General features: G+C 39.1%; 1 protein-coding gene across 1 annotated transcript in view; it reads left to right on the top strand.

The window, feature by feature from the left end:
• Positions 1 to 8,762, top strand: part of SLC28A3 (solute carrier family 28 (concentrative nucleoside transporter), member 3) — a 93,343-nt gene extending 84,581 nt beyond the window's left edge. Inside the window, exons 13-18 of the mRNA XM_006901966.1 lie at positions 1,201 to 1,369; positions 1,745 to 1,942; positions 6,708 to 6,789; positions 7,431 to 7,529; positions 7,745 to 7,865; positions 8,642 to 8,762. Coding sequence (XP_006902028.1) covers positions 1,201 to 1,369; positions 1,745 to 1,942; positions 6,708 to 6,789; positions 7,431 to 7,529; positions 7,745 to 7,865; positions 8,642 to 8,762 — 790 coding nt within the window. The remainder of the gene's footprint in view (positions 1 to 1,200; positions 1,370 to 1,744; positions 1,943 to 6,707; positions 6,790 to 7,430; positions 7,530 to 7,744; positions 7,866 to 8,641) is intronic.
• Positions 8,763 to 11,538: the final 2,776 nt, after the last annotated feature.

Here is an 11,538-nt window from a genome sequence, read left to right as displayed (position 1 = left end):
GTGCGGTTGGCGCAGGATAGAGCAGGGTTTAGAGCTGTTGTGCATAGGGTCGCTATGAGTCGGAAACGACTCGATGGCACATAACAACAACAACAACAACTTTGGTAAATGCCAGAATGTCAGTATCTTTTCTTGACTGTTCAAAAAAAGAACTGTACACACAGGACTGATTTTGTGAACTTTTATTCAAAACGGTTGCAAAGCCATAGGACAATTTTAGGAGGTTTCTCATAAAATAGAGTCAGAAGGAGGTAAGGGGTTTATTTTCAGAAAAGAGGAGTTTGTGGTATAGATACACTGAGCTTTCTTTCTTTGCCTGTTCAAAAGAAATAGGAAAGAAAGCAGAGAAAACTAAGAGATTTAGGCTATTGAAAGATACTTTCTTTAACAATAGCATTCATTAACTAGCAAGGTTTAAAATTCATTGCTCCTCTCCATAGGTAGAAATGTCACAATAATGAAAAATTCAGTTGCCTAACTATTGTGTATAGTTTGATTTTACTTGGAAAGTTAGTAAACATGCAATCTTGCCCAACATATTCTTTTGCATAGAAACATGCAGAAAAATGATAATGAAAGGAAATGGTCCATTTTAGGGGAGGAGATTAGATGGGAGGGACTGGATTAAGGAAGAGCATACAGGGGGACTTTGGGGCAAAGGGCATTCTGCTACTTAAATGAGATAATAAATACGCTGGCCTGCCTTGTAGGACTAATCTTCACAGCAAAGTTTTCATATATTTTAAGGGGTCCCTGGATATGCATACCTATTAAAAGACTGGAGGTTTGAGCCCACCTAGAGATAACTTAGGAGAAAAGCCTGCTGGTCTCCTTCTGGAAACAAGTAGCCATTGCAGACCTTGCGAGGGCTCCACTTATACACTGCAAGTCACTGTGAGTCAGAGTCAACTCAAGCACACTAGGGTGGGTTTTTTTAAAAGATGTTCTATAAATATTCTTGGTAGCTATATAATAAAAACTCTTCATATTTTTGTACCTCAGATTAAAGAGTAATATATCAGTACCCATACACTTTCAACAACTACAAACACAACCCCATCATGATTTATTGGAATCCAGGGATAAGCCTGAGAGTTAACTGTCTTTTCCTCTGAATAAACTCTTACTATATTGTTTCTATCCTGTGTCTCCATTCGTAGAAAACTCCTTGGTAATTCTGTAATTATTGTGTTTTGATAGTGAGTCAAGAAATCTCCTAGAAGCTGCAACTCAGGGTGCATCTTCATCCATTTCCCTGGTGGCCAACATCACAGTGAATCTCATTGCCTTCCTTGCCCTGTTGGCTTTTCTCAATTCAGCCTTGTCCTGGTTTGGAAGCATGCTTGACTACCCACAGCTGAGTTTTGAGGTATGGTTTTTCCATGCTTCTTTCCTCCATTTGTTTTTGTCTCTCTCAACCTAAAAATAAATTTGCAACAATCCTTTGCTAACCATCAATCACATGTTTTTTGTTGTTGCATATCCCCTTCCTCCATTTCCTCACTCTCTTTCCTCTTACCACTCCTTTCCTTCCCCAACACATATTCATTCTCTCCTCTCTCACCATGAACACTCAAGATTACATGCAATGACCCAGCCTCAACTTTAACTCTTAACAAATAAAACACTGTGAAAGGATAGCCAAGCCTGAAAGGGACGCAGAAGAGTAGGAGCAACTTTGGAGCTGAGAATGAGGCAGAAATGGAAATGGATGCTTATAAACACTATTGGTTTGTTTTTGTAGATGATATGCTCCTACATCTTCATGCCCTTGTCCTTCATGATGGGAGTTGACTGGCAAGACAGCTTTATGGTTGCCAAACTCATAGGTTATAAGACATTCTTCAATGAATTTGTGGCTTATGAACACCTTTCAAAATTCATTCACCTGAGGAAAGAGGCAGGACCCAAATTTGTGAATGGGCAACAGCAGTATATTTCGGTGAGTAACAGTTTTCATTTTTCTGTGTATATTCGTACCCAAAGCACTGAATAAACCTGTTGTCACTGAGTCATCTCCAACTCCTAACAGACTTTAGGACAAACAAAACTACTGTGGGGGTTTCGAAGGCTGTAATGTTCATAGTGCAGACTGCCAGAGTGACTAGTGGATTCATACCACTGACTATTTTGTTAATCAAGTGCTTAACCACTGTACCACTAGGGCTCCTTCATTCATCCAAGAACAAAAGAGACCACAAAATCGTGATCTCATGGCATTTCAAACTGCACATTGTTGGTGTGAACTGTCGTTGCACTGGCTCCTGGCTCATATGGTGCCATGCATGGACAGATGAAACCCTGTCACGCTGGCTCCTGGCTCCTACAGTCCAGGCACAGGCAGATGAAACCCAGTAACTACATGATCTTAGTGCCTGACTTTGGAAGAAGATCATCAGGTCTTTCCTCCTATATTGAACTTTTTTGTTATGTTAAGAGTGTGTGTGTGTGTGTGTGTGTGTGTGTGTGTGTGTGTGTGTGTGTGTAAACCTTACCACTGTGATCTATTTCAGGTGTTGTTGTTGTGTGATGTCGAGTTGGAACCAACCCATAGCTGACCTTCTAGCAGGTTTTCACAGGCAATAAAGCTCACAAGAAGAGATTGCTCATCTTTCTCCTGTGGAGCAGATGGTAGACTTGAATCATGTTTTTGGGTTGGAAGCATAACTCCTTACCACTAAGCCACCAGCATTTCCTTTTTACTAATAGCATTTAATTCTTTTGAACAATTTTAGATTTATAAGAAAGTTATATAGAAAGTACACATAGTTCCTTTACCGGATTTGTTATTATTAACTAAATTCCACAGTTTACATTCAAATTCACCCTTGGTGTGGTACAGCCCTCTGGGTTTTACTAATACACACAATTTTGTGTCAACCATCCCAGTAATGTGCACTCCTGACCCTGAGATCCGTCTACTTGCCCCTCCCACTCCCCTGGAATCCCTGGCAGCCTCTGATTTTTTTTCATTGTATTTATAATTTTGTCTTTTCTAAATTTTAATGTAGCTAGAACCAAGGTGTAGCTTTTCCAAAATGAATTCTTTTACATAAGCCAAACAAACCCACTACTATGGAGTCAATTCTCTCTCAAAGTGCCTTCATCAGGTTTTGAGGCTGTTAATGCTCTATTTGTAGGAATGTACCAGAATCTGTGCATCCAGTTTTTGAAAGATGATCAAATGCTGGTGATTTAAATGTAAAGAAATTAATTTCTCACTTTGAGCCTGAATGAAGCCCTCATTCAGGGCACTGACTCTAGGGCTCTTATGTTTGAGAAGTAGAGGGGAAGGTCCCTGGCTTTTTTCAGCTTAGATTCATTGGTGATCATGTGACAAGTATTTTACTCTTCATTAGTGGTTGCTTGCTGTAATTGCTTAGTCTGGTCTTTCATACCTCAAAGAGATTGATTTAAGATATACCTTTTGCTATTGTTGTTCTATTAAGGTAAACAAAACAAAACACACCACAAAACACAAAACTTATTCCCAGTGAAGATTACAGCAACAGGAATAAAAGTTAGGATGTACAACATCTATTTTGGAGAGAGAAACAATTCAATCCATAATAGTAAACAATAGGCTAAATTAAGTGAAATGCATTCCAGTCCTGATACCTAGTTAGCAAGAGAAAACTCTTCTTGTCAATCAGGAAAAACAATTTTCAGTTCTGGAAATTCTAAGCAGTTTTGTGAAAAGGTTACTAAGAAGGTAGAGACAGAAAAGTAGAGCTGATTAATATTTGGTGTGAGCTCAAAGACACAGGGAGTGTTTGCCATTGTTGAATCATGAGGGGAAAATATTTTGTACCTCCAAATTTCTGAGCTCCCAACAGCAAAATGAGGGGGAAAGTTACTGTAATTTCTTCTTACCAACTAAGATGTTGGGCTTTCCCTTGGAGAAAGTTTCACGTTTGTAAAGTCTCAGGCCATGAGACAAAAACCCTGGTGATGCCCATTGAACTATGCCCATTGCTGACCATCGAAAAACTATCTAGGGAAGAAATCAGGATGTAAACAGCATGATGTCTTACTTAACTTGAGCTACTGTAATAGAAATACCACAAGTGAGTGGCTTTAAAAAAGAGAAAGCTCTAGAGAAAGTTCTGGAGACTGAAGCCTCTAATTTGGGCTGTCAGTTCTATGTGCCTCTCTGTTTCTGAGACTGCCAATAAACCTTGTCCTTTTGGTGCTTGTAAACCATCTTTATGTGGCATTTGTAGCCTTCCTCTGTATATATCTGTGCCTACTCTTTTTGTAACCACTCTCCTATGATGTGGCCTTATTAACATAAAAAAATGAAGCCCAGTTCCAAACAAGATTACTCATCCACCAGTGCACAACTTGATACAAAGCATGAAGGATGAATGGAACACTCCTTCCATTGTTCCTTCTTCTCTTAGGATAAACATACTTTTTTTTCTACATGTAGTACATGCTGTCATATAGAGAAGTATAAGAGGCATAGAAAGAAAAGAAGGTTACCTCGCTTTTCTCTGCTCCCAGTTCCTCTCTTTGCAGAATATTGTCTTAGTCATGTACCTTACTCTTTGAAACATGCTTTGGATATAGTTATATATCAGTGCCTACAGCACAGTACTTTATAGTATGTAATAATTTTTTAACCAATCTATTTGCTGAATATTGTTCTCAATGCTTTACCCTTATAATCAAAGCTAATATGTCTGTCCTTGTGCATAATACACAGTCCTCTCCTGTACAAGAAAAGCTGGAGGATGTATTCTTTTTCTAGTACAAAGCATCATCTCAGCTTCTTTTTCTTCTTGTTCTAAAACCATTCCTGGCCACATCCTGTGCATGCCCTCCTCAAAGATTTTCAGAAATGGCACAGAGGAACCTGAAGCCTTCTGCCCTCTCCCCCCATAGTCTAACAATTAACCTCTCTGCTTTCAAAGCCAATGAACAAATATGAGAAACACTAGAGAGAGCAGGAGACAAAGAGAGGGAAGTGGTTGCTTTTCAAAGAATGGTGGACTGTGCTTGCAGTAATTATCCAGCCTGCTATAAGCCTGATTGAAAAGATCAACAAAAGGGTTCCCAGAACACTGAAGAAGTGAGCCTTACAATCAACTAAAAAGTTACCATGACTGTTTCAGTCGGAATGTTAGCTTTTGAAAACTTTGATCAGCAAAATCTTACCTGCTTTGTTCTTTCAATCAAATCTGAATTTGTAAAGATAATGGGGAATAATAATATGATTGCTGAGGTGTGTGGGTACCTCTGCCAGTGTGATGAGTCTTCAAGTCAACTTAAGAAGGAATTAAAGGGTCTGAGCACCTTAGCCTGTACAAATGGAGCCAACAGCTGTGCTCACACTTCTGTACACTCTACCCTCTTTCCAACTGTCCGGTGAAAGGACTGCCCCTTTCCTATGTCCATACATACATGCATACTCATATTCCTATGAGGAGGTAACAGATTTGAGGTGCATGGAAAGAGGCGAGGAATTACAAGCCACATTTTGCTAATGTAATTCCTTTTAAACTATATCATTTCCAAGGTACAATTTACATAGTAAAAAGTGCCCATTTAAGTGTATATTCAGTTTTGATGAATGTGTCACCTGTGTAACCATCACATCACCCAAAACATCTTCATCACCCCTAAAATACTGTTTTAATGGACCATTGCAGTTAACACATTTCTCCAGCTTTGTCCCAGGCAAGTAATGATATGCTAGGCTTTCATACATTGTAAATAGATTTTGTTTGTTTTAGAATTTCATGTAAATGGAATCCCAGAGCATCCATGTTGTTTCGTGTGATTTTTTTCCCTTTTTTTTAATATTTCAGAGCAGTATTCTGTTTTATGAATAGTTTATCATCTTGCCTCTTGGTGGACATTTGGATTATTTCCTGTTTGGGGCTGCTAAGAATGATGCTGCTGTGACTATTTATATGCAGGTCTCTGGGCAGGTGTTATGCTTTCTCCTGAGTAAATTGCTAGAAGTGAGATTTCTGGGTCATATCTGGCAATATACCTTAACTTAAGATAGCCCTGACAACTGGTCCAAAGAAGGAGTGTTATTTTACGTTCTCCCCTACAAGGTATATGAATTTCAGGTGATCCACATCTTTGCCAGTGATCCACCATCTTTGGTATGGTAAGGCTTCTTAAAGAAATTATTCCAGTGGATGTGAAGTTATATCTTACTGTACTTTTAATGTGTGTTTCCCTCATGACTCATGATGTCAAGCATCTTTTTGTGTATTTTATAGCATTGCATATCTTTTGTGAAGTGTCCTATCAATTTTCCATGAGTATTTGTTTTCTTTTATTGAGTTGTAGCAGTTACATTCTGGCTAATTCCTTTGTTGGTTGTCTCCTTTCTGGGACCAATTTAGTATCTCCTGCAGGTATAATACTTGGCACATAATGACAAGTGACTAGGTCTTAGTTAAGAACTTTTAAATCATTGACTAGGTGAAAAGATTACTTCTAAGTACTGAGGGGACAAGGGGAACATGTGGCTGCTAACTCCAAGTCCTTTGCAGAGCTGAATGCATACATCCTCTCTCCACACACCTTCAGAATTCATGGGGAGAGGAAACATCTTGGAAACCATGGGTATTGGCATGCTACATTTATATGTCAGCCTGGTATTCAGAACACAAGGCCCATTAGGATGTCAGGTTTACTGAGGTGGGTCAGATTATGTATCTATGCGTGTCTGTGTTTGCTTACAGATTCGTTCTGAGACCATTGCTACATATGCCCTCTGTGGCTTTGCCAATATTGGTTCCCTAGGAATAGTGATCGGCGGACTAAGTAAGTGAAGAGTTCAACAGAAGTGACATACTTCACACTTCCATCTTGCTCTTTAACTTCACATGGGGGGTTGGGAGGAGATGTCTTATAGCAATAGTATATCCTTTTGAATCTATTTTTATCTCTACTCTTCAATATAGCTTTCTCATAGGCATCCATAATAACCTCAAGTCTAAGTTGAGGTAAGAATTGCTCAAATAAACTTCAGAAAGCATTTCCTCAAATGTATATCTGCTTCCCCTAAGCTAGGGATCCCACACAGGTTTAACTTTGTGTTGCAATCCCAATAACTGTCTTAAGGGCTCCAGGAAGTTTCTGAAGTCCAAGTGGAACTTCAGTGGGAAAACCTGTGATGTCTATCACAGTGGAGATGGTGCTAGATGGGTTGCAAAGATCTGAGATCCCTCTTGCAGCCCATCTGCCTCGTCATCTGTCCTCAATATACTGTCAGCCCTTTGGGTTAGAGCTACCCTTTGGGTATTGTCTATGGAGGAAAGGGAACATTAGGCTTTATAGTGAAAACCTACTTGGATGTGAATCTTATCACTAAGCTTTTGAACCTGGATTTCTCAGTTGACTTGAAACCCCAGAGGCAGGGAATCTTTATCAGTAGCCTCACACACTTGCTTTCATATTTCCAGCATCCATGGCTCCTTCCAGAAAGCGAGACATCGCCTCAGGGGCAGTAAGAGCTCTGATTGCAGGAACCATCGCTTGCTTTATGACGGCCTGCATTGCAGGTACTTTGAGTCTCCATGAATTCACACTATGGCATCTGTCAAGGGCAATGCCTCCAGCATGCACATGCAGCAAACACAGCCACAGGAAGCTGTGAGTTGGAACTGTCATCAAGCTTATTGAAGAGCTAATGAGTGGAGCTAGCGGGAGACAGTAAGTAAGTAAGATCCTTGACTTCATTATTAGTAAAATAAAAGGCATTCTGTTCCACTTCCAGGCATGCTGTCTGACACTTCTGTGGACATCAACTGTCATCACATTTTTGAGAGTTCCTTCAACTTCAGTAGGCCTAGAAACACAACTGAAGAGGTCTTTTGTTGCCAAAGTCTATTCAACAGGTATCTTGAGTAACTCTTTAATTCCATCTTTGATAATTTAATCAGGCCTAGGAGCCCTGCCAATCTATTTTTCTAACTTATATATGAAATGATAATGTAATAAAGTAATAATGTGGCAGTTCTAGTCACCTTTCCTTTTTACTTTTCTCAGATAAGTAATCAGAACACTAACTTAAATAAGTATTTACTATGTGGCCAGCTGTATGATGGACCCTTCATAGAAATGATCTCCATCAAACTTTACAACCATAAGTTAGGTGTTAAATTTTTGCATTAGATAAAGCCAAGGTTGAGAGAAGCTACATTACTTAGACAAGGTAATTAGTACAAATATAACTAAGATGCAGAACTGAAATGTATCAACCTGTAGCATAGAGCAGGTATCCAGCCCCTTCCAGGACCCCCTTTCACAGCAGTGAAGCCAGACAGGTTGTGTGGACAGCCTGGCGATGGACTGGAGTGGAAGTGGGCCACCAAGATCCCTATGGTCGATTCTAACCCTTTACTGTTTCTAGCAGAAAAACCAATAATACTTACCCCATCTAACCTTCTTAGTAACTGACACAATGAATCTTTTGTTTATTCTAAAAGAAATATAAAGGTCTTTCAGACCATTCAGGATTTGAGACCCCAAATTAACTCCCTTATACAGCTGTCCCTTAACTAGATGTGAGAAGGGTTTTTTGTTATTTTTAGAGTGTTATCTTTTACCTGCTCTTTCCCTGGTGTCCACTAACTGCCTTATTTTATTTATTTATTTATTTATTTTTTACCAGCACTGTTGTCCAGGGGAAGACTATACCAGGAGGAAACTCTAGCCTGTATTTTTTCAAGGGCTGCTGCAAATTGTTGAACCCATCCACATTCAACTGTAGCCAGATTTTAAATCCATTTTGAGTCCAGGATCTTCTCAGTGAAACATCTGAATAAAGCTGCTGGATTTTCTTACTTTGAGGAGGACAAGAATCCCAAATTCTCCATAGGTTGATAACTCCCCTATGGAACTGGCTTTATCTGGAAGGAGAGGGCAGGAGTTAATCTTCCATATCTACAATATTGACTGCTACACATTCCCCTCTACTTCTGCCCTGTTGAGACAATTGTTCTGGCAGTGTTTTCTGATGTTGGAGTTTCAGATCATTTCTTTCTAAAATAATTGAAGTTTCCCAACAACTAGGCTAAGACTTAACTAATGGGACATTGTTGTTGTTGTTGTGACCATTGATTCAGAACTGACGCATAGCTGACCCTCCAGCATGTTTTCAAAGGCAATAAATTGCACAAGAAGATACTGATCATCTTCTTTCTGTACAGCAGTTGGTGGATTAAAACTGTGGGCCTTTGGACTGGTAATGCAATTCCATCCTTACCATTAAGCCACCACAGTTCCCTTAATAAATATAGTGGTTTATTAAGTTTCAATTTTAGTTGTTATTGTTTGATGCCACCAACTCACAGCAACTGTATGTGCAGAAAAGTAAAATGTGGCTGAGAAATGTGCAGTACTCACAGAATCATTGCTATGCCAAAGCCCATTGTTACAGTCACTGTTTCAATCCATTGGAGAAAGAGTCTTTATTCCTTTTCATTTTTCATTCTTTTTCAAGACAGAAAAAGGAGCATATTGGCTTTACTTCTTTCAAAACCAATCTTTTCATCTTCTGGCAATCACAGTACATTCAATATTCTCTGCCAACACCATCATTCTAATACGTTGCTTCTTCCTCAGTTCTCTTATTCATTGTCCAGCATCCACACATTACATAGTTGTTATGTACTGTCGAGTCAAAATCAACTCATAGCTGATCTTCTAGTGGATTTTCAGAAGCAGTTAATCACTCTGGAAGAGATTGCCCATCCATCTCCTGTGGAGCAACTGGTGAATTCAGACCATGTGACTTTGGTGGTATAGCACCTTACCATGAAGCCATCAGAGCTCCTTCATGCATCATGTTGTTTATTGTTGTTAAGGGCTGTCCAGTTGAGCACAACTCATAGAGACCCTCAAACAAAAGACCTGAACCTTTTTCTATAACTATTGTTGTTTTTCTAAGTTCATAGGGTTTCCAGAAGGGTGTTGTTTAGGAAGTGTATGCACTCCTGTTTCCAAGCCTGTCTTAATCTGTCTTAATCCATACACCATAGGCAACTGAAAATAACCATCACTTGGACAGGTCCAGTTAGTCCTCAAAGTTCCTTGTTACTTTTTAACACTTTCTGCAGCAGATTTTCCTAAGTGTCCATGTGCCCTTCTTTTCTTTCTTTCTTTTTTTTCTTGTTGTGTACCATAGAGTTGGATCTGACTGGCACAGGAGGGGATTGCCCCTCCTTCTCCAGTGGAGCAGCTGGTGGATTCGAACTGCACATCTTCGAGATTGCAGTGAAGCTTCTTGCCCCTAGGCCACCGGAGCTCCCTTCCATGTGCCTTTCTGACCAATTAATTTTTAAATTATATCTGGGACCACTATTCCTTAAATACTTACAAGTCTTTTAAGAACTCTTTTTCTTCATTTTAACAAGGATTTAATAACCACTACCTTATGGCATTTTATCAATTACATTTTCTTCTTTTGATGTTTTCCAAATTATGAAAAATAATAACCTGTTCAATGTAAAACTATAGATTATGTATATTTTTTAAAATGTGACTCTTAACTCCACTCTGTTCACTTTAACTCTTTCTAGTCTCACCCCTCTGAGATTATTAGAATAAGTCTTTATATACTGTTTTCAGTTTGCTTCTCTTCACTTGGCAATATTTCCCAGATAATCCTACAAGTTATGAGGTATAGTGCTAGCACCCTCTATCCCTCTCCCATTTGCCTTGTGTGGTGTGAGCATGGGGATGGGGCATATGTTTAACATAAATTAAATAATCCATATACATGGAGGGAAGGGATTTAGACTTCTTACAGGCAGGTAACCTAATAGCTAATAGCCTGATATGTAAATTTCTTTACTTTCCTCCCACATTCAGATTGCTGTTGTTATTTGCTGTTGAGTTGACTATGACTCCTAGTGATACTATGCACAATAGCTCTCAACCCTGCTCTATCCTGAACCAGTCTCACTCTCTCTGACACATCTACCTTCATACCCCAGTTGCTCTATCAATCCACCTTATCTGGAGTCTTCTTTTCCTGCTTGCTCTGTTGCTCCACCCTTCCAAGCATAATGTCCTTCTCCAAGGACTGGTGCCTCCTGGCAACATACCCAAAGTATGTGAAACAAAGCTTCAAAATCTTTGCCTCCACGGAGCAGCTTAGTTTTACCCTCTAAAGGACAGACTTGTTACATTTCAAAAATATAAACATACCTTGAGATGATATCTTTATAAAAATGAAACTATTATATGTTTGTAAAGCTTATTCTTTGGTAATAATTTCTTCATAGATATTCCTTCCTGGTCACTTGCAAAATTTTAATTCATTCTTCTCAAAGACATTAAAATAGATTGTAGTATATTCTTTATTTTTTTTTTCAATAGAATATAAGGTTTTATTTGCTGCCACTCCTTAGGAGGCAGTAAGCTTTCCAATTTGTCTAGTCCTGGTAAAAAAAGGACACAAGAGATTGCAAATCCACAGGTGTGGAGAAAGGACTGTAAGGTTCACCCCAAAATACATCCTCCAGCAATGACTGACCCACATGTCACACCTCTATTAGTCCTTTG

This window comes from Elephantulus edwardii, unplaced genomic scaffold (assembly GCF_000299155.1).
Source record: "Elephantulus edwardii isolate Elephantulus edwardi_28Jun2011 unplaced genomic scaffold, EleEdw1.0 scaffold00353, whole genome shotgun sequence".
NCBI lineage: Eukaryota > Metazoa > Chordata > Mammalia > Macroscelidea > Macroscelididae > Elephantulus > Elephantulus edwardii.
The sequence above is the reverse complement of the archived record's forward strand: the minus strand, read 5'-3'. Positions and strand labels throughout refer to the sequence as shown.